Raw genomic sequence first — 23,900 nt, 5'->3', positions numbered from 1 at the left:
AATACCCCTTTAACATAAACAAGACATTTATACGTTGTATATAATGTCTATACACGATGAAGATTGAATATGTAAAACTGCAAAAGACATGTTTAATACAATTAATAACATCTGCTAAATATTTTGGAAAAAAAATTAATAAAAACTTATTTAAAAAAAAACAATAACTTTCCCAAGACTCATGTCACATGCCCAATAGAATATGTTGTTGTTCAGTGATTGATAGATATTGAATATTGCAACGTTTTATTTGTTTTTCCCAGCTCCAGCATCCAATAAATACGTGGTTGAGTGTCTCGCCACACTGGGACCCCAACCAGTCATGAGACATTAAGCCCTGTGTCCCCCGTTGAATAAAGCATTGGCAAGGTAAATAAATGGTACTTCAGATAAAACCTACTAAATTGTTGGGTACAGTGTTTTGGCTTTTTCAATTCCACAAACAATACTTGAATGACATGTGATATAGCTATGTGTCACAATGTTGTTAAGGATATTTAAAGAAGGCTGGTAACCTAATAAATGCCACTGGCCAAGCCACAGGCTGGATTTACAGGCCAAAAGTGTGACAACAGTAAAATAAATTTTTAAAATGAAAAGAAAAGTTTTAATCTCCCCTTCTTTCCCTGAAACTAATATAATATCACTGAGTCCCAAAATGGCTGTTTAAAAAGAAAAACGTTATTCCCAGCAATGAACCTTGTAACAGAATATAATGTCCAAATTGCCTCTATTTTGCCATTTTACAAATTCCTAACATTTTAATATAAAAGTTATCAAAAGTTTGTACGTTCTCTAGCACTGAAAACATTAGCATATCCTTCTTGTTTCTGTACAGTGAAGTATGGAAAAGGTTATAACTAGAGATGAGCGAGCACTAAAATGCTCGGGTACTCGTTATTCGAGACAAACTTTTCCCGATGCTCGAGTGCTCGTCTCGAATAACGAGCCCCATTGAAGTCAATGGGAGACTCGAGCATTTTTCAAGGGGACCAAGGCTCTGCACAGGGAAGCTTGGCCAAACACCTGGGAACCTCAGAAAAGGATGGAAACACCATGGAAATGGACAGGAAACAGCAGGGGCAGCATGCATGGATGCCTCTGAGGCTGCTTAATCGCACCATTATGCCAAAATTATGGGCAACAGCATGGCTATGACAGAGTGACAGAATGAAGCTAGATAGCATCTAAAACATCCAATAATTGACCCTGACACTATAGGGGACGGCATGCAGAGGCAGCGGCAGCAGGCTAGAGAGTGTCATGGCGACATACCCTAAATGGACTCAGGCTTCAAACCAATGGGTGGCAGAGAGGAACCAAAGGAGGTGAGCAAGAAGCACTCAAATAATATCGGTACATGATAAAAGTTTGCCAGTATATTTTGTGCATTACACAGCAGGGTGGCGACAAAGTTAACATGGAAGCCATGAAAACAACCCAAAATTCTGCCTGACACAGCTCGTTTGATAAGGGGACCATGTATGGAGGCAGTGAACTAGTAGTAGATTAAAGGTGCTGCAGTTAAAACTATGTTAGTTGGATCTTGGCATGAAGCTGGCGCTCCGCTGCCAGGCGAGCTTTCGCCAATCCAAGCCCCTGTCTCTAGGCTACTCCCCAAACAGCACTTCTAAGAACCTTTTGTATAAGATCAAGTGTAGTAGCGTTCTTATAAGTTTGGGATATGGCGGGTGAGGGGAATGTAAACAGATGCGCAAGAAGCGCATGATGCGCATGGAGCTGGCGCTCCGCTGCCAGGTGAGCTTTCGCCAATCCAAGCCCCTGTCTCTAGACTACTCCCCAAACAGCACTTCTAAGAACCTTTTGTATAAGATCAAGTGTAGTAGCGTTCTTATAAGTTTAGGATATGGCGGGTGAGGGGAATGTAAACAGATGCGCAAGAAGCGCTGAAATAATATCGGTAAATGATAAAAGTTTGCAAGTATATTTTGTGGATTACACAGCAGGGTGGCGACAAAGTTAACAAGTTTGATGTGGAATGCCCTGTAATAGCTCTTGGGCGGTGTGCCTTTTATCGCCTAGGCTCAGCAGTTTGAGCACCGCCTGCTGTCGCTTAGCGACGGCACTGCTGCTGTGCCTAGAGCTACCGACTGATGGCGCCATGGCCACGGATGGTAATTCGGAGGAGGAGGAGGTGGAGGAGGGGTGGGAGGAGGAGGAGGTATACTAGACCTTTGAGACCTGGACCGAGGTAGGCCCCGCAATTCTCTGCGTCGGCAGTATATGACCAGCCCCAGGGTCAGACTCGGTCCCAGCCTGCACCAAGTTAAGTGTAGTAGCGTTCTTATAAGTTTGGGATATGGCGGGTGAGGGGAATGTAAACAGATGCGCAAGAAGCGCATGATGCGCATGGAGCTGGCGCTCCGCTGCCAGGCGAGCTTTCGCCAATCCAAGCCCCTGTCTCTAGGCTACTCCCCAAACAGCACTTCTAAGAACCTTTTGTATAAGATCAAGTGTAGTAGCGTTCTTATAAGTTTAGGATATGCCGGGTGAGGGGAATGTAAACAGATGCGCAAGAAGCGCTGAAATAATATTGGTAAATGATAAAAGTTTGCCAGTATATTTTGTGGATAACACAGCAGGGTGGCGACAAAGTTAACAACTTTGATGTGGAATCCATGAAAACAACCCAAATTTCTGCCTGACACACCTCGTTTGATAAGGGGACGATGTATGGAGGCAGCTATATGGACGACTTTTGGAGGTAGCAATGGAGACAACGTGTGGAGGCTGCTATGGAGACAATTTAATTTGGATAGTGCCTGTATGTGGCAGTCCAAAAAAGTTTTCAAACCAGAGGAGCAGGTAGGTGGCCCTCCAGAAAAATTGAATAGATTGAGTGCCTGTATGTGGCAGTCCAAAAAACTTTTCAAACCAGAGGAGCAGGTAGGTGGCCCTCCAGTAAAATGGAATAGATTGAGTGCCTGTATGTGGCAGTCCAAAAAAGTTTTCACACAAGAGGAGCAGGTAGGTGGCCCTCCAGAAAAATTTAATAGATTGAGTGCCTGTATGTGGCACTCCCAAAAATTGTTTAAAACAGAGGACCGGGTAGGTGGCCCTCCAGAAAAATTAAATGCATAAAGTACTATAGCTAGAGCCAGTGGGCCCTGTCAAAAAATAGCCAGTTTCCTCTGCTTTACTGTACAAAGAGGAGGAGAAGGAGGAAAATGAGGAGGAGGAGTGGATAAATTATTCAGGTTGAGCTTCCTTCACCTGGTGGAGATTGGAAATTATGAGAAATCCAGGCTTTATTCATCTTAATAAGCGTCAGCCTGTCAGCGCTGTCAGTCGACAGGCGTGTACGCTTATCGGTGATGATGCCACCAGCTGCACTGAAAACCCGCTCGGACAAGACTCTAGCGGCAGGGCAGGCAAGAACCTCCAAGGCGTACAGCGCCAGTTCGTGCCACATGTCCAGCTTTGAAACCCAGTAGTTGTAGGGAGCTGTGTGATCATTTAGGACGATGGTATGGTCAGCTACGTACTCCCTCACCATCTTTCTGTAAAGATCAGCCCTACTCTGCCGAGACTGGGGACAGGTGACAGTGTCTTGCTGGGGTGACATAAAGCTGGCAAAAGCCTTGTAAAGCGTACCCTTGCCAGTGCTGGACAAGCTGCCTGCTCGCCTACTCTCCCTCGCTACTTGTCCCGCAGAACTACGCACTCTGCCGCTAGCGCTGTCAGAAGGGAAATACTGTTTCAGCTTGTGAACCAGGGCCTGCTGGTATTCATGCATTCTCACACTCCTTTCCTCTCCAGGGATGAGAGTGGAAAGATTTTGCTTGTACCGTGGGTCCAGGAGAGTGAACACCCAGTAATCGGTGCTGGAATAAATTCTTTGAACGCGAGGGTCACGGGATAGGCAGCCTAGCATGAAATCTGCCATATGCGCCAGAGTACCAACGCGTAAGAATTCACTCCCCTCACTGGCCTGACTGTCCATTTCCTCCTCCTCCAACTCCTCTTCTTCTGCCCATACACGCTGAACAGTGAAGGACTCAACAATGGTCCCCTCTTGTGTCTCGCCAACATTTTCCTCCTCTTCCTCCTCATCCTCCTCCACCTCCACCTCCTCCGATATGCGCTGAGAAACAGACCTAAGGGTGCTTTGGCTATCAACAAGAGAATCTTCTTCCACCGTCTCTTGTGACGAGCGCAAAGCTTCCGACTTCATGCTGATCAGAGAGTTTTTCAACAGGCCAAGCAGCGGGATGGTGAGGCTGATGATGGCGGCATCGCCACTGACCATCTGTGTTGACTCCTCAAAGTTACTCAGCACCTGACAGATATCAGACATCCATGTCCACTCCTCATTGTAGACTTGAGGAAGCTGACTGACCTGACTACCAGTTCTGGTGGAAGTTGACATCTGGCAGTCTACAATCGCTCGGCGCTGCTGGTAAACTCTGGATAACATGGTCAGTGTTGAATTCCACCTCGTGGGCACGTCGCACAACAGTCGGTGAGCGGGGCAGTTGGAGGCGGCGCTGCGCTGCCCTGAGAGTGGCAGCATCTGTGCTGGACTTCCTGAAATGCGCACAGATGCGGCGCACCTTCGTGAGCAAATCAGACAGATTGGGGTATGTCTTGAGGAAACGCTGAACTATCAGATTTAACACATGGGCCAGGCATGGCACATGTGTCAGTCTGCCGAGTTGCAGAGCCGCCACCAAGTTACGGCCGTTGTCACACACAACCATGCCTGGCTTCAGGTTCAGCGGTGCCAGCCACAGATCAGTCTCTTGGGCGGTGTGCCTTTTATCGCCTAGGCTCAGCAGTTTGAGCACCGCCTGCTGTCGCTTAGCGACGGCACTGCTGCTGTGCCTAGAGCTACCGACTGATGGCGCCATGCCCACGGATGGTAATTCGGAGGAGGAGGAGGTGGAGGAGGGGTGGGAGGAGGAGGAGGCATAGTAGGCCTGAAACACCTGGACCGAGGTAGGCCCCGCAATCCTCGGCGTCGGCAGTATATGACCAGCCGCAGGGTCAGACTCGGTCCCAGCCTCCACCAAGTTAACCCAATGTGCCGTCAGCGATATATAGTGGCCCTGCCCGGCAGCACTCGTCCACGTGTCCGTGGTCAGGTGGACCTTGTCAGAAACGGCGTTGGTCAGGGCACGGATGATGTTGTCTGACACGTGCTGGTGCAGGGCTGGGACGGCACATCGGGAAAAGTAGTGGCGGCTGGGGACCGAATACCGAGGGGCGGCCGCCGCCATGAGGTTGCGAAAGGCCTCGGTCTCTACTAGCCTATAGGGCAGCATCTCCAGGCTAAGCAATCTGGAGATGTGGACATTAAGGGCTTGGGCGTGCGGGTGGGTTGCACTATGTTTACGTTTCCGCTCCAGCGTCTGGGGTATGGAGAGCTGAACGCTGGTGGATGCTGTGGAGGATCGTGGAGGCGACGATGGGGTTTTTGTGGCAGGGTCCTGGGCAGGGGGCTGACTATCAGCTGACACAGGGGAAGGAGCAGTGGTGTGCACGGCCGGAGGTGAACGGGCTTGTTGCCACTGAGTGGGGTGTTTAGCATTCATATGCCTGCGCATACTGGTGGTAGTTAAGCTAGTAGTGGTGGAACCCCTGCTGATCCTGGTTTGGCAAAGTTTGCACACCACAGTCCGTCGGTCATCCGGTGTTTCCTTAAAGAACCTCCAGACTTCTGAAAATCTAGCCCTCGCCGCAGGAGCCCTCGCCACGGGAGCTTCACTAGTTGACACATTTGGCGCTGATGCACCAGCTCTGGCCCTGCCTCTCCGTCTGGCCCCACCACTGCCTCTTCCAACCTGTTCTGGTCGAGGACTCTCCTCCGTCTCAGAAGCACTGTGTTCACCCGGCCTATCAACCCAGCTTGGGTCTGTCACCTCATCATCCTCTGATCCCTCAGTCTGCTCCCCCCTCGGACTTCCTGCCCTGACAACAACTTCCCCACTGTCTGACAACCGTGTCTCCTCATCGTCGGACACCTCTTTAGACACTTCTTCCACTACGTCAAGAAGGTCATCATCACCCACAGACTGCGACTGGTGGAAAACCTGGGCATCGGAAAATTGCTCAGCAGCAACCGGACAAGTGGTTTGTGACTGTGGGAAAGGTCCAGAAAACAGTTCCTCAGAGTATGCCGGTTCAAATGCCAAATTTTCCTTGGAGGGGGCAGACTGGGGGGGAGGAGGCTGAGGTGCAGGAGCTGGAGGAGTGCCGATTTCGGTGACATGGGTGGACTGCGTGGAAGACTGACTGGTGGACAAATTGCTCGAAGCATTGTCGGCAATCCACGACATCACCTGTTCGCACTGTTCTGGCCTCAACAGTGCTCTACCACGAGTCCCAGTAACTTCAGACATGAACCTAGGGAGTGTAGCTCTGCGGCGTTCCCCTGCTCCCTCATAAGCAGGTGGTGTCTCACCCCGCCCAGGACCACGGCCTCTGACCCCTGCAGTAGTTGGACGCCCACGTCCCCGCCCTCGTCCTCTACCCCTAGCCCTCGGGTTAAACATTTTTAAAATGAGAGTTATAACTTTAATTTTTTTTAACTTTTTTTTGTGTTTTTTTGTTTTTTTTTTGTGTTTTTTAGTTTTTAAAACCAAACGATGCTATCCTATTGCTATGGCTATTTTCTAGCCAAGTATGAAAGCACACTACTATGCCAGATGAGATGACGCTGAGTTATTAAAAAAATAAACGTAAAATATAAAAGGAAATGGCAGACTGTGCCTAATTGAAATCCAACCCCTAATAAATTTTCCCACTTCGGTCTTTGCAATGGATATGTGCGTCACTAAACGCAAAACACAGCGGTCGCAAGTCTCACTACAAATTGCTCACAATTTGCTAGTAGATGCACTGCAGCAAGTACAGCCACCAGCAGATCAACCAGAAATCAAATATATATAATGCTACTGTAGGCGTAAGTAAGCCGTTTGGATTCTCCTATGGCTATTTTCTAGCCAAGTATGAAAGCACACTACTATGCCAGATGAGATGACGCTGAGTTATTAAACAAAATAAACGTAAAATAAAAAAGGAAATGGCAGACTGTGCCTAATTGAAATCCAACCCCTAATAAATTTTCCCACTTCGGTCTTTGCAATGGATATGTGCGTCACTAAGCGCAAAACACAGCGGTCGCAAGTCTCACTACAAATTGCTCACAATTTGCTAGTAGATGCACTGCAGCAAGTACAGCCACCAGCAGATCAACCAGAAATCAAATATATATAACGCTACTGTAGGCGTAAGTAAGCCGTTTGGATTCTCCTATGGCTATTTTCTAGCCAAGTATGAAAGCACACTACTTTGCAAGATGAGATGACGCTGAGTTATTAAACAAAATAAACGTAAAATAAAAAAGGAAATGGCAGACTGTGCCTAATTGAAATCCAACCCCTAATAAATTTTCCCACTTCGGTCTTTGCAATGGATATGTGCGTCACTAAGCGCAAAACACAGCGGTCGCAAGTCTCACTACAAATTGCTCACAATTTGCTAGTAGATGCACTGCAGCAAGTACAGCCACCAGCAGATCAACCAGAAATCAAATATATATAACGCTACTGTAGGCGTAAGTAAGCCGTTTGGATTCTCCTATGGCTATTTTCTAGCCAAGTATGAAAGCACACTACTATGCAAGATGAGATGACACTGAGTTATTAAAAAAATAAACGTAAAATAAAAAGTAAATGGCAGACTGTGCCTAATTGAAATCAAACCCCTAATAAATTTTCCCACTTTGGTGTTTGAGGTGGATATGTGTGTCACTAAGAGCTAAACACAACGGTAGCAAGTCCCCCTGCAAATTCCTCACAATATGGTACTAGCTGCAAATAAAAAAAAAAAAGTATAACGTTATTGTAGCCCTAAAAAGGGCTGTTGGGTTCTTGGAGAATCACTCCTGCCTAACAGTAAGCTAATAGAACACCCTAACGCTTTCCCTGACCAGCAGCAGCTCTCTCCCTAGCGGCATCCAGACACAGAATGATCCGAGCAGCGCGGGCAGCGGCTAGTCTATCCCAGGGTCACCTGATCTGGCCAGCCAACCACTGCTATCGACGTGTAAGGGTACCACGTCATGCTGGGTGGAGTGCAGAGTCTCCTGGCTTGTGATTGGCTCTGTTTCTGGCCGCCAAAAAGCAAAACGGCGGGAGCTGCCATTTTCTCGAGCGGGCGAAGTATTCGTCCGAGCAACGAGCAGTTTCGAGTACGCTAATGCTCGACCGAGCATCAAGCTCGGACGAGCATGTTCGCTCATCTCTAGTTATAACTGTTTAAATATCTATTAAAACCTCAAAAACCGTATTTAAATGTAATATCTTAGCAATTGCACCAACCTAGCTATTACCTTATTGTCATCATTAGTGACTTCCATAAAAACAGGGCCCAGAGGAGAATGTTGCTGTTTTTTCGTCATTTATTTTCCACCTTCCTATTACACAGCATTGAATCTAAAATACTGTCCCCAGGAAGTACTATTTCTTTTGCAAAAAAACAAGCCCATACAAAAATTTAAAAAGCCATCTGCGGCAAGGGATTTATCTAGCATCATTGTACTTGTTAGACCATAAATACAGTACATAAATACATTTCATGGTCCACAGGTTCTTCAACAGCCGGGATTGCAAAAATCGAGATCCCTTGTACAGGTGGCTTCCTCACCTCCCACTCTGTGTTTTTATTCAGCAAAATTATTCAAACATAAAAAACAATATAAATGGAATATTGTCATAATCGTACTGATCCATGGAACATAAATAACAAGATATCTATGCTATACAGTATAAAAAAACTAAAAGTAAAAAAATCTGTATCCAAATCATTTTTTTATTCCCGCCAAAAAAGTTAATAAATGTAATCAGTGGGGTATAGGCTCCCTAAACATAGTGTTACTATAATCCTTGAGTGGTTTAGTATTTAAATGGCAAATGCCACTTAGCACCTGATTAGCGCATAATTTGCCCTCCAAAACTGCCCTGTGTTATGGGCCCATAGAGTGATTTACATCCACATATGAGGGATTACCATACTCAAGAACAACTGCACAACAAAATCTGTGATGTGCTTTCTCATTTTATTCTGCATGTATATGTAAATAAACATTGTGTTATCAAAATTTGGAAATTCCGTATAGAACATCCATTTTGTTTTATTTCATGTTCAATGCAAAATGATTAACGAGCTTAACAAGGACTGTTTTGAATAGGTTGAGGGTCGTAATTTAAAAATTTGGTACTTTGTGGGAAGTTTCTAGTAACTAAAACATTTAAAACCCCTATAAATATGTTAACATAAAGCAGACATGTGGGTAATGTTAGTAAGCAACCAATTTGGGAGGTTTAACTAGCTGTGTGATGAGCTTTACATTTAGAAATCAAAAAAATAGATCAATTTTCTAAATTTTCACCAAATTTACATTTTTTTCATAAATAAATGCAAAACATTTTAACCAAATTATACCACAAAGGTGAAGTACATTTCATGAAAAAACATTCTGAAAACCATCTTGGCAAGCTGAAGCATTGTAAAGTTATAATCACATAAAGTGACACATGGCAGATTTGAAAATCTGGCTGGGTCCTTAAGGGGCAAAATTTCTACAAATACTATTAATAATATTTAATACAATGTTTTGATTTTGTTGCGGATAATACAGTAGAAAGGGCTGTATCAAAGCTATCATTTAACTAAAATAACCAATTATTGTCTCCATTCACAGTGACCTGTTCTGTTATAAGTTTATGATATTGAATGTGCATTCATTTTTTAAAGCATTTAAAATTGGTATATATCCACTAGGCTCTAGAGGACCATTGGTAGATAAGTACTGGTTTAAACCATAACTGAAACCTATTTCAAATTCTAGTTAATATATCCACCATCACTTTATTTTATTTATTTTTATATATTTTTTGTAACAAAATTACATTTGACCTCTCCTATATAAAGGTACAAAAAAACAAAAATAGATTTGGGGTTAACCATCTACACAATCGTTTACCCAATTCGTTAAAATAGCTTTTTACTATCATTTAGTTATCTCTTAGAAACTAAAATTAAGTATCTTTCTTACTGAGCATTTAATAGGCATTTAGGAAGTTTCTCTCAGCAACTTAAACAGCAATAATACTGTAGGTTAAAAAGCAATATCTCCAATCACTTCATCAGTTATAATACATACCGTAACTGTTATACAAGTAGCTTCCTTTAAATCTTCTGTGATGAATTACTTTGCTCACCTAGATCTGATCAATTTTAATGTTTGTAGGATTTTGGAAATGAGAATATTGAACAAGATAAAAAGTAATGGAATAATAAAACAAAAATCCAATACACCATACTTCTGTCTTTCATTTCCACTTTTGCCATAGCTCACAATAACAGTTATGAATGGGCTGCAGAAATCAACGTTGTAAGCATCAATATCTGCCTAATATTGCCTAACAATTATCTAATCCTGAGCTTGACTATTACACAATGGAGCAAAAGAGATTTTTGTGTTATGCCTATTGCTATTTACAAAAACTGGGTGTGACATTTGTAATAAAAAAATATGAATGCATGGTCTAAAAGTCCACTTAAAGGTGATGCCAAAAACATCCTTTTACAATAAGCTTGTTTTCTGACAGACAAGGCATATAAAAATCAGTGTCTCAGATTATTTTAAGCTGCTTCTGCCTGCACATCAATTTTGATGTCAATCAGGTAGTGCCAAGCAGCAGGGTAAGGAGCCATGTTGAGCTTACTTCTATAAAATGGTCTTGGTCAAAACCAACAAAACCTGGGGGGAAATTAGATGTTAATTGTACTGAAATTGTAGAGGTTCAAAGATGCCAAAGAGGCATTAGAGCTTGTATAATCTGTTGGTCTGTTGTATCCATTTTTTGGTAACTGCAGCGCTCAGTGCTGGCCGACTGAAACTTTGGATTCAGGACCCGAACCTGAATTACAATGCTGGCATGATGTCATTGGGAAGCACCAATCCTCCCCAAAATGGCAGCACACAGCATTGCTGGCATGTAAGTGCCAATGAACATGCTTTGAATCAATTTAAATGCTACCAGCAGCAAAGTCGCCAATGACATTTAACAGTTAGCATCAGCAGTGATCCCAAGGGTTACCCACTGAGAATTGAGTCAGACCAGAACTTCCAATGAAGTTCGGGTCCAGAGAAGAAGAACCACACTGACTAGAACTTTGTTAATCGGTCCATTCAACACTACGAGGCTTACAAACCAAACAGCAATTTTCCAAATTTTCATGGAGATTTCAGATTCAATTATTTTAGACCAATTCATCTTAACAGGGGTTCCAGAAGTGAGTGAGAGACCAAGAGCCAGGCAGGGAGAGTGAGTGAGAGAGAGCCAGGCAGGGAGAGTGAGTGAGAGCTAGGCAGGGAGAGTGAGTGAGTGAGAGCCAGGCAGGGAGAGTGAGTGAGTGATTGAGAGCCAGGCAGGGAGAGTGAGTGAGAGAGAGAGCCAGGCAGAGAGAGTGAGTGAGAGAGAGAGCCAGGCAGGGAGAGTGAGTGAGAGAGAGAGCCAGGCAGGGAGAGTGAGTGAGAGCTAGGCAGGGAGAGTGAGTGATTGAGAGCCAGGCAGGGAGAGTGAGTGATTGAGAGCCAGGCAGGGAGAGTGAGTGAGTGATTGAGAGCCAGGCAGGGAGAGTGAGTGAGAGACCAAGAGCCAGGCAGGGAGAGTGAGTGAGAGAGAGCCAGGCAGGGAGAGTGAGTGAGAGCTAGGCAGGGAGAGTGAGTGAGTGAGAGCCAGGCAGGGAGAGTGAGTGAGTGATTGAGAGCCAGGCAGGGAGAGTGAGTGAGAAAGAGAGCCAGGCAGAGAGAGTGAGTGAGAGAGAGTGCCAGGCAGGGAGAGTGAGTGAGAGAGAGAGCCAGGCAGGGAGAGTGAGTGAGAGAGAGAGCCAGGCAGGGAGAGTGAGTGAGAGAGAGAGCCAGGCAGGGAGAGTGAGTGAGAGAGAGAGCCAGGCAGGGAGAGTGAGTGAGAGAGAGAGAGCCAGGCAGGGAGAGTGAGTGAGAGAGAGAGCCAGGCAGGGAGAGTGAGTGAGAGAGAGAGCCAGGCAGGGAGAGTGAGTGAGAGAGAGAGCCAGGCAGGGAGAGTGAGTGAGAGAGAGAGCCAGGCAGGGAGAGTGAGTGAGAGAGAGAGCCAGGCAGGGAGAGTGAGTGAGAGAGAGAGCCAGGCAGGGAGAGTGAGTGAGAGAGAGAGCCAGGCAGGGAGAGTGAGTGAGAGAGAGAGCCAGGCAGGGAGAGTGAGTGAGAGAGAGAGCCAGGCAGGGAGAGTGAGTGAGAGAGAGAGCCAGGCAGGGAGAGTGAGTGAGAGAGAGAGCCAGGCAGGGAGAGTGAGTGAGAGAGAGAGAGCCAGGCAGGGAGAGTGAGTGAGAGAGAGAGCCAGGCAGGGAGAGTGAGTGAGAGAGAGAGAGCCAAGCAGGGAGAGTGAGTGAGAGAGAGAGCCAGGCAGGGAGAGTGAGTGAGAGAGAGAGCCAGGCAGGGAGAGTGAGTGAGAGAGAGAGCCAGGCAGAGAGAGAGCCAGTGAGAGAGAGAGCCAGGCAGAGAGAGAGCCAGTGAGAGAGAGAGCCAGGGAGAGTGAGAGCCAGTGAGAGAGAGAGCCAGGGAGAGAGAGCCAGGGAGAGTGAGAGCCAGTGAGAGAGAGAGCCAGGGAGAGTGAGCGAGTGAGAGAGAGAGCCAGGGAGAGTGGGTGAGTGAGAGAGAGAGCCAGGGAGAGGCAGGGAGAGTGAGTGAGAGAGAGAGAGGCAGGGAGAGTGAGTGAGAGAGAGCCAGGCAGGGAGAGTGAGTGAGAGAGAGCCAGGCAGGGAGAGTGGTTGAGTGAGAGCCAGGCAGGGAGAGTGGTTGAGTGAGAGCCAGGCAGGGAGAGTTGTTGAGTGAGAGCCAGGCAGGGAGAGTGGTTGAGTGAGAGCCAGGCAGGGAGAGTGGTTGAGTGAGAGCCAGGCAGGGAGAGTGGGTGAGTGAGAGCCAGGCAGGGAGAGTGGGTCAGTGAGAGCAAGGCAGGGAGAGTGGGTCAGTGAGAGCCAGGCAGGGAGAGTGAGTGAGTGAGAGCCAGGTAGGGAAAATGATTGAGAGACAGAGAGAGAGAAATAGAGATACATAGATATGAAATATTTTTGTTGACCTATTTTGTTATAGCTTAGAGCAGTTATATATTATCCCAGGCAACGGCAGGACCTACAGCTAGTAAACTCATACAATTGTACATCATTCACTAATGTTATCTCACTCCCCTCTGCCTGTTTAAAATGGGTTGTATTTCAGATTCAAGTTGCCATAGATGTAGGGCCACCCCTGATGTGGGATTGTCCACGATTGCAAGTTTTGGTCAGAAGTTATCTCCACATTATCCTCTATTGTGGAGGCCCATTTAGACTTTACCACTGCAAAATATGCCTATTTGGTTAACTACATGAAGTAAGGGGCCTAATTAATAGGGTACTGTATGTGTATTTATTGAAATTGGAGATCACTGTTTATTGTTGGTATTTTACTGGTCTACTTTGTATTTGCCTGTTGAAGCAGTGACACGCGAAAGGCGCGTCAGAGTACTTCATCTCCACACACGAACCTTAATATATGATGGGTAAGCTGATCAAATAACATATTTTATGTAACTTTATGTCATTATTATGAGATTTATTAGCTACGCTGCTGCATTTAGAAAGGTTTACTCATGAAACATCTATTCGCTAGCACTTTTTATGAATATATAGCTTTTTGCACACATCAATGTGATGTTGGGAGATTATATGGTTGTAACTATGAATTGTTCTGTAATGAATTATATGGACCTTCGGAAATGATTTACTTTGTGACATATATTGTTGTAGTGTGTTTTTAATGATATTATTTAACCCCTTCCCGACATTTGACGTAATAGTACTGCATGGCGGGAGGTGCGTTCCCGCAAAATGCAGTATTATTACGTCAAGCTTCTGGCACCGGCTCCTGAACGGAGCCGGCGCCAGAAGCTGCGGGTGTCGGCTATATATTATAGCCGACACCTGCCTCTAACACCCGCGATCGGAGATTTCTCCGATCGCGGGTGTTAACCCCTAACACGCCGCGGTCGCGCTGACCGCGGCGTGTCAGAGGCATTTAAATCTAATAGAAGTTGAATCGGACCCCCCCGCGGCGCTTACCGGGGGGGTCCGCTGCTCCAATCGCAGCCCCGGGACTGCTGGTGCCCGGGGCTGCGAGATCTTCCTCCGGAAGCCGGGTCCCTGCCTCCTGGCAGGACCCGGCTGTAAGACACTGGGCATGCGCAGCATGCTCAGTGTCTTACATTACACAGTGCAATACATCTGTATTGCACTGTGTAACCTGTAAAAAAGCTTGAACAAGTGATCAGAAGATCACTTGTTCAAGCTTAGATGTCATTACCTGTAAAAAAAAGTAAAAATAAATAAATAAACGTTTTTTACAATAAAAATAAATAATAAAAGAAAGTGAAAGTCCCCCCAAACACCACATTTCCCTTTACACAAGTAATAAAGTATAAAAAACACTAAATCACGAAAAAACCCCACTTATTTGGTATCGCTGCGTCCGTAACAATCTGTACAATAAATCCTAATCATAATTGGACCCGCTCGGTGAACGTGGTAAAAAAAAAAACCCAAAAACTTGCCAAAAATTAAAACTTTTTATCAAATTGCTTTACAAAAAATGTTCTAAAAAGTGATCCGAAAAAGTTACAAGCACCAAAATGATTCCAATGAAAAGAGCAACTTGTCACGCAAAAAATAAGCTTACAACCAGCCCCATCAACTAAAAAATACTATAATTATGCCGCTATAAAAATGGCAATACTAAAACAAATGCAATTTTTTCTATTCTAGTTTTCCTTCAATAAAATTGGACAAATAAAAATAAAACTATATAAATGAGGTATCACCGTAATCGTAGTGATCCGTAGAATAAAGATAATATATTATTGTTATGCTACAGTGAACACCCCCCCAAAAAATGCTAAAAATCCAAAACAAGAATTGATGATTTTATTTTCCTCCACACGTAAAAAGTTAATAAAATTGCTTCAATAAGCTAAAAACCCACTAAAATTAAGTTTTTTTACAGTGCATCTCGTCTCGCAAAAAATAAGCCCTTATTTGTCTAAATTGCTTAAAAAATAAATAAAGATTGTATAGCCTATTCCCAACGAGCGTTGTTATAGAACGGTGCGGCGGGTAGTGACTTTCCAACACCGGTCAGGGTAAGACGGCGGCTGTTCACTGATCGGGGTAAGACAGCGGCTGTTCCTGACAGCCATCCATCCTGCCCCATGGACCAGAAGGGTTACGTCCCCCCCACACACCCCCAGTTTATTATCGCTGCTATTGGCTCATCAATTCAGACAAGCCAATAGCAGCGAATTTACTTATGACGTCTGTAATACCGGTCACCATGTCTGTAGACGCGGTGATCGGGGCAGGATGGCGGCTGTTCCTGACAGCCACCAATTTTGCCTTGCGGTCCAGAGGGGTTTTGTTGCCCCCCTCTGTCCATGTTTGTCGCTATTGGCTGGTCGATTTGGTCCAGCCAAAAGCAGCAATATTCGTCACAATGGGCATCGCTAGGGTGAATAAGAGCAACACTTGGCTATAATTTCCCTACTAAAACGAAGATATGGTACAAAAGCGCTGGCCGTGCACAATGTACAGATTATGCTGTACAACTCTTACGAGCTGTTCCAATGTGCACGTCCTGCCGTATCATTTCTCCGTTTTCAAGAGGAAGATATTAGGAAACTAATATTGGGACAAGAAGGACGCGGCCCCAGTATCTCTGGTTTAGATGTTCCTGTGTTTTGCTAGGACAGCATTTTCCCGGTGAATTCTGCTGCTTCTAATGGTAGGACTCAATAAAGAGTCTGTTCCAAAAGAGGAGTTAGGATGGACACTACATACTACTAAGACACCTGCGACACCTCCAGAGTGACAAAAGTTTAGTTGGTCCCTTGGTATATTCTACCTCCTTATACGCAACACATTCACAATTCACGCCCAAGCTGTTGTGAATTAATTTCGGTAAAATGAATAATTGTAACAACTGTTAGGTCCCTTTGCTCCCTATACCCCTCCATTATTTCATAAGGGGTGCCACATAACGGGCACTGAACTTTCCAGAAATAATTGCAATTTCCATCTTGGACTCCGTTGCACATCATATTTGGAAACCACCTATATGTTCAAAATGCTCATTTCACCATGTGTATTACACTACACCACATATTACACCTTGCTAAATTCCCCAAGGGGTGTACATTCAACAATTAGGGTCACTTTTCGGGTTTTCCTCTGTTTTGGTACCACTACGGCTCTCCAAATGTATCCTGACACATGTGAAGGATTTCTTGCAAATTTGGCCTCTAAAAGACAAACATCCCTCTTTTACTCTACTGTGCGCCCATAAAGCATTTTATATGCACATGTGGGGTACTTCTACACTCGAGAGAAATAGTTTTACACCTTTTTTGGGGTTATTTAATATATTATCCCTTGTGGCTTACAAAAATCAGCGGTAAAGTGACATTTATAGGAAAATTTTCACCTTTTTAATGTTTAGGGCCTAATTGGATCATTCACCTGTAGGGGCAAATACATATATTACACATTGCAAAATTCTCTAAGGGGTGTGCGTTCAAAAATTAGGTACACTTTTTGGATTCTTCTCTGTTTTATACCACTAGGGTTCACCAAATGCATGTCAAACATTTCTGTCAAATTTGGCTTCTAAAAGGCAAACATTCCCCTTTCCTTTTACTGTGCGCCCATACAACATTTTATATACACGTGTGGGGTACTTCTACACTTGAGAGAAATAGGTTTACACATTTTGGGGGGTTATTACATTTTTTTATCCCTTGTGGCTATATAAAATTACGAGTAAAATGACCTTTATAAGAAAATTTTCAACTTTTTCCTATTTAAGTCCTAATTAAATCAAACACCTTTACGGACAACTACACATATTACACCTTGCTAAATTCTCTAAGGGATGTGCTTTCCAAAATGGTGATACTTGTTGGGGTTCCGCTCTGTTTTGGTACCACTACGGCTCTCTAAATGCATCCTGACACATGTAAAGGATGTCTGTCAAATTTGGCTTCTAAAAGGCCAACGCCCCTCTTTCCCTTCTGAGCTTCACTGCGTACCCATACAACATTTTATTTGCATGTGTGGGGCAATTTTATACTTGGGAGAAATGCTAGTACACATTATTTGGGGTTGTTTCATCTTTAATGCCTTATGGGATACAAAAATTAGCCGTAAAAGTGACTTTTTTGGGAAAATGTTCACCTTTTTCCTTTTAGGGACCTAATTGAAGCAAACACCTGTAGGGGAAAATACACGTATTACACCTTGCTGAATTCTCCAAAGGGTGCACTTTCCAAAATGGTGACACTTGTTGGGGTTCCCCTCTGTTTTGGTACCACTAGGGCTCTCCAAATGCATCCTGACACATGTAAAGGATGATTGTCAAATCTGGCTTCTAAAAGGCCAAAGCCCCTCATTCCCTTCTGAGCCCTACTGTGTACCCATACAACACTTTATATGCAAAAGTGGTGCAGTTCTGTGCTTAGGAGAAATAGTTTTACACATTTATGGGGTTGTTTCATCTTTTATCCCTTGTGTCTTACAAAAATTTGGGGTAAAAGTGACTTTTTTGAGAAAATTTTCACCTTTTTTCCCTTTTGGGGCCTAATTGAATCAAACACCTGTTGGGGAAAATACACAAATTACACGTTGCTAAACTCTCCAAGGGGTGTACTTTCCAAAATGATGTCTCATGTTGGGGCTTTCCTCTGTTTTGGTACCATTATGGCTCTCCAAATGCATCCTGTCACATGAAAACTTTTTCAGCCATATTTGCCCTGCAAAAACGAAACAACGCTCTTTCCATTCCAAGTGCCCCCCTGTGCCCGTACAGCAGGGTACAGTGACAAAATGGGTAATGGCATGCTCAGGAGGAATTGCCCTAAACATTGTAAAATGCATTTTCCTTTTTAACCCATTGTGAAGGTGCAAATTTTAGTGTTCAATGAATTTATAGTAAGATAAAATTACATTTCTCTAATTTCACTTTCATTTATCTTTCACCCTCATGAAACACTAATAGGGTTAACAAAATTCCCAAAGGTTGTTTTGAATATTTTGAGGGGTGTAGTTTCTAAAATGCTGTCATTTGTGGGGGTTTTCTGTCATGTAGGCCTTATAAAATCACTTCTAACTAAATTGACCCTCCAAAAGTAGGTTTTGATGATTTTCGTGAAAATCTGAAAAATTGCACCTAAAGTTATAAGCCTCCTAACATCCTAAATAAAGGAAAAGATGTTTGAAAAATGATGCCAAGTTAAAGCAGACATATGGAAAATGTTAGTTATCAAGTTATTTTAGTGATATGACCAACTTTACAAAAAGTAGAAAATTTTGAATTTGGAAAACATTGTTTTTTTCAAAATTTTTGCCAAATTTCCATTTAGTTCATAAATAAATACTAAATATATTGATTAAATTTCTCAACCAGCATGAAGTACAATGTGTCACGAAAAAACAATCTCAAAATCAACTGGATATGTTAAAGCGTTCCAAAGTTATAACCACTTAAATAGGCACATGTCAGATTTTAAAAAATGGGCCGTGTCAGGAAGGTGAAAAGTGGCTTCAGCGTTAAGGGTTTAATAAAAATGAATTATGTTTTAAATCATGTTGTGATTTGATATATATGGACTGGTGTCACTAATCAAGTTTTGAATAAATTACAGTGGTATACCGTTTGGAAGATAGCAATGCACAAACTATAGATTTTTTTCCCCACATACTACTTTATTCTGCAAATACAGTATTCTGCAAAACATAATTTCTTCTTTCCTTTTGCATCCTGCTGTGCACTCATACAACAAGTAACGTCCACACGTGGAGTATCCTCGTACATCGGAACATATTGTATAACAAATTTTGAGATGGGGTTACTCATTTTATTTATTGTGATGATCCCCAAAAAAGTCAACTTGAAATCTCCTTGAAAATATGAAAAAACAAGGTTCAATTCGTAAGCCGTCTGACATTGTAATAAAATATAAAGTCATCTTAAAAATGCTGAAAGTATAAATCAAACAGTGAATGTCCATTAGTAACTAATTGAGGTGGTATATCTGTCTAAAAAGGAGATAATTTATAATTTTCAAAATGGAATGTTTTGTTTTGTCAAATTTTTGTTTTTCTTTATGGTAAATGGTAAATATATGAACCAAAATTTACCAATAAGTACAACTGTTTTTGTGACATGTCTCAAAATTAATTTGGAAAGTTAAAGTGTTTAAACTTTGTAGTCAAAGTTACCCATGTCAGATTTGGAAACCTAGGGTTGTGCATTAAGCCTCAAATTGGCTGCACCCTAAATAAGTTAAAGCAAAAATTGCAGGAAATGATACTTTTTACTAAATAATATAGTGGTGTGAAAATGTTTTGCAATTTCGTTAATAATTCCTTAAAAATATATATCTTAAAAACAACTTTTCTTTTCTGGTGACCTATTACCTTCAAAGAGGATATTACTCCAACATTAACCAATTTTTTGCATGCTTTATTTATGGATTCTGCCACCATTCCTCATTTTTATACCTACTGTTAGATTGTCTGCTTTAACCCAGAACCCCTATTTGACGATACAGAGCCTAATTAGTATATTGTGAACCAAAGCTAAACTGAAAGTTTGCTAACTAAACTCTCAAATTCTAGATTGGCGAAAGCAGATGGCCTGGCACTGTGCCTTATAGTAGAGATATGAAAATAGAGACATTGCTGGGAAATGGTGTGAGCTAGAAAAAATCCCCACTGTGCCAGAAATTCCATGGCGTTATGCTTTTTAACCCCTTAAGGACCAGGCCCTTTTTCGTTTTTGCGTTTTATTTTTCACTCCCCACCTTCAAAAATCTATAACTTTTTTATTTTTCCATGTACAGAGCTGCGTGATGTCTTATTTTCTGCGTAACAAATTGCACTTCGTCGTGATGGTATTAAATATTCCATGCCGTGTACTGGGAAGCCAGAAAAAAATTCTAAATGCAGTGAAAATGATGAAAAAACACATTTGCGCCATTTCTTGTGGGCTTGGTTTTTACAGCTTTCACTGTGTGCCCCAAATGACAAGTCTACTTCACTCATTGGGTCAATACAATCACAGGGACACCAAATTTGTATAGGTTTTGTAATGTTTTCATACATTTACAAAAATTAAAACCACCTGTACAGAAAAAAAAATCTTCATTTTATAGTGTTCTTGCGCTAATAACTTTTTCATACTTTAGTGTACAGAGCTGTAGATGGTGTCATTTTTTGCGACTTCTGATGACATTTTCAATGCTTTTATTTTTAGGACAGTGCGACCTTTTGATTACTTTTCATAGAATTTTTTCTATTTTTCAAAATGGCTAAAAAAAGCAATTTGCAACTTCGGGCGCTATTTTCCGCTACGGGGTAAAACACAGTGAAAAACGGTTATTATATTTTGATAGATCGGGCATTTTTGGACGAGGTGATACCTAATGTGTTTAGGATTTTTACTGTTTATTTATATCAGTTCTAGGGAAAGGGGGGTGATTTGAATATTTATGTTTTTTTAATATAAATTTTTTTTTTTACTTTTATTTTTTTTTACTATTTTTCAGACTCCCTAGGGTACTTTAACCCTAGGTTGTCTGATTGATCCTAACATACACTGCCATACTACAGTATGGCAGTATATGGGTATTTTGCATACCATCTATTACAATGTGCAGATCGCACATTGTAATAGATGGCCTCGATCATGACAGCCTCGGATCTTTGTGTGATCCGAGGCTGTCATGACAACGGATCGCCGCTCCCCGGTAACGTCACGGGGAGTGATGATCAGAGCCAAGATGGCGGTGCCCACGCGCCGCCGGCTCTTTATTGCCGCCGGCAGCGATCAAAGGGTTAACACCCGCGATCGGTGCAAGCACCGATCACGGGTGTTAGCGACGGGCATTTGCTTCATTATGAAGCAAATGCCCGGTGAGTATGAAGAGGGCTCAGCCCGTGAGCCCTCTTCATACTCCCCCATGCGCAGCAAGACGTAAGGGTACGTCTTATTGGGCTATGGGGTTAAAGAATTCAAAGAGTTGTGGATTGTAAAGGGTTTAAAGTGAACTTGTCACCAGGAATGTAATTTTCAATTGGTGACAGGTTCCAATAGCCTATGCTATGCTGATCTTAAAAATGCCTTTGTCAGCATTCAGAATCATTGCAGTAGTTTATAAAAGTTTTACTTTCATCACCTGGCCTCCTACCAGGAGTACGTGGTGAGTTGGAGGGGTAGGGGGGTAGCTGTAGGGTTGGTGTGTCTGTGTCTCCTCTTGCATTTCTCCTCTCCTCCATACATTACCCTTCTCTCCCCTGCCTGCTCAATGCACACAATCGGAAGTGGAGAGGAGTGAGGATTTTGGATGACTTTAATGGAGAGAAGACTAACACAGGCACACACAGGATGTAGCTCCTCTCCCCCGGGACTCACCACATGCTATTGGTAGGGAGCCAGGCAATGTGAATTAAATTAAAAACGACTGAAGTAACACAAAATGCTCACAAAGACATTTTTAAAATCCACATAACATAGGCTGTTGGAACTTGTCACCAGCTAAAAACCACATTCCTGGTAACAGGTTCCTTTCAAAGATCTTTTTAGAGCACTATTTTATTGAACATTGATTACCTATCACAAGGCAACCTCATCTAGATGAGTTTCATCTGAAAGCAACACATTTAAGAAATATTTGAAACCTTTTTTAAAACCATGATTCAAGCACATTCATTTTTTTAAACTGTTACTTTTTTAAATGCATGAAACCAAAGTTGTTTGCAACAAAACACTGTAACAGTTTAAATGTCTTCATTGATGATTTTTTATTGTGTATATGTTAGCAGCTTTGTTCAATAAGAATACTTTTTAGAGATGTTTATAAAATATTTTTGCTGCCCTACAACAGGTTCTTAAAATTTCTTTTATTTTTTTCCAGCTGACTTCAGAGATGGTTTTACGAATAGCAAGTGATCCAGTTTTGCCCTTTAATGCATTGGATATTGCGTTAGAAATTCAAAAGCAAATTGAAGGTAATCCACAAGGTGCCCTGTTATGCATTATTGTTACTTTGCTAAAATATATTGTTTGATGTGGAAGAAGAAACCGTGCTGCTCTTTTTGTTTTCTAGTTTAAACACATATTCTTTCCCCTGGGCTCACAAAAGACAAATGGTTTGTCAATCAAATGTTTTCACTACTTTTCAACAATTCTGAATAAGAGGGTAACAAAAGGTTACACTCTGTTGGAGTCAATCTCTGTAAGTACATGAGTACGATAAAATGGACACACTTGTAGAAGCAAAGGCAATTTTATATTCCCCTCTATGAAATTCAAAAGCTAAATGTATTACTAAATTATTAATAAAGCTACATTTACTGCTCTTTGAGAATTTTACAAACTTTTTTTTCATTTATCTTTTTAAGCAAGTAAGTTTTATTTGAATGTGGATGACCAGAGATATACAAGAGGAAGTTTGGCAATGTTTTTTTAAATACTTAATGAACTCCGCTTTTATTCTGATTAATGGCTAATGATTGATGCTTTGACAGCTAGGAGTTTAGAAATTCTTAATATACTATCTGTATGAAAACGAGATTATTTGTAATTTTGGAAATGGCAAATTTTGAATTTTTTTTTAATAAATAAATTCAAAACTTAATTAACCAATTAATTCAATTAACCAAAGTTTTCCACTAATGTGAAGTAAAGCATATGCTGAAAAAAATCATTTCAAAATCACTTTGGTAAGTTAAATTGCTCAAAAGTTATATCCCTATAAAGCAACCAATGTCAGATTACAAAAAAAGGTGCTGAGCCTTAAAGGGAACCTGTGACCACATTTTCACAAATACAGCTAGTGACATCTTCCTAGTGAGCCCTATTAACTAACTGACACCATTCTTTTAGCTAAAAATTGTTTCCCTTACGTCCACATCAAATTTTTCTTATTACCTGGCATCAGAGGGGGTGTGTCCTGCTGTGAAAGCCTCTCAAATCTTCTTCTCATGCCTTATGCCTCCTTACTATTCAGCAGTTCATGTCATGTGACCAGGGTGATGTAATTAAAAGTCCTATGCCCTTTACATGTATCTGATGACGTAAAATCACAGCATGCATCCAAGGATTTCTACTCCTCTCCATCCCACATTTGTGACATGATATGATTTCATGTCATTAGATACATATATGTGGTATAGTTTGCTAATGATAGGAGGTTAAAGGACCTTAGTTGATGTCACTTCAGTTACATGACATGAATGTAACACAAGGGACCCTTATAAAAAAAAAAAAATTTCAATATTTGCTATAAGTAAATAGTGCTTTATACGTCTATAGCTACACATTAGCAGACAGTCCCGAAGTACAAGGAGGCAGGGCAATGATTTGAAGAAACACAGAGCTGTCAGTCAAAATAAGGTGACTCTGACAGCACGGGAGAGGAGAAGAATCAAATTCAGAAGATATGGGTCAGGAAAGTTAATTTGCATATCAGAAAAGCGTCTGCAATAAAGGCACACAGGGCCTCACTGGCAGCTAACTTTAGGTGATATGGTGAGAGCTTGTAACCCTTTATCAGCAGGCATTGCTAGTCAGAGTGGTAAAATTCAGGAGGTAACCGATCTTCTTTAAGTCAAAAAATGGCTGCATCTTAAGGAGGTTAAACTAACAAGATACTTGTGAAACCTTGATAGCTTTTTTTTATAATTTTTTTTCTTACTATCCTATCAATACAATAGCCCACATTTATTAAAAGTGTTTGCACCAGTTTTCT

General features: G+C 42.3%; 1 protein-coding gene across 5 annotated transcripts in view; it reads left to right on the top strand.

Annotated features, from left to right (window-relative positions):
* Positions 1-23,900, top strand: part of NAALADL2 (N-acetylated alpha-linked acidic dipeptidase like 2) — a 509,493-nt gene that overhangs the window by 437,965 nt on the left and 47,628 nt on the right. For 4 of the 5 annotated variants that reach the window (XM_072142777.1, XM_072142778.1, XM_072142776.1 and 1 more), the window contains exon 12: positions 22,065-22,158. In XM_072142777.1, the coding sequence (XP_071998878.1) occupies positions 22,065-22,158 (94 nt within the window). Of the gene's footprint in view, positions 1-22,064; positions 22,159-22,256; positions 22,443-23,900 lie in introns of those variants that run through there. The other variant, XM_072142780.1, reaches the window with a different exon arrangement.

Source organism: Engystomops pustulosus, chromosome 3 (genome assembly GCF_040894005.1).
Source record: "Engystomops pustulosus chromosome 3, aEngPut4.maternal, whole genome shotgun sequence".
NCBI lineage: Eukaryota > Metazoa > Chordata > Amphibia > Anura > Leptodactylidae > Engystomops > Engystomops pustulosus.
This window is presented reverse-complemented; position numbering and strand designations above follow the sequence as displayed.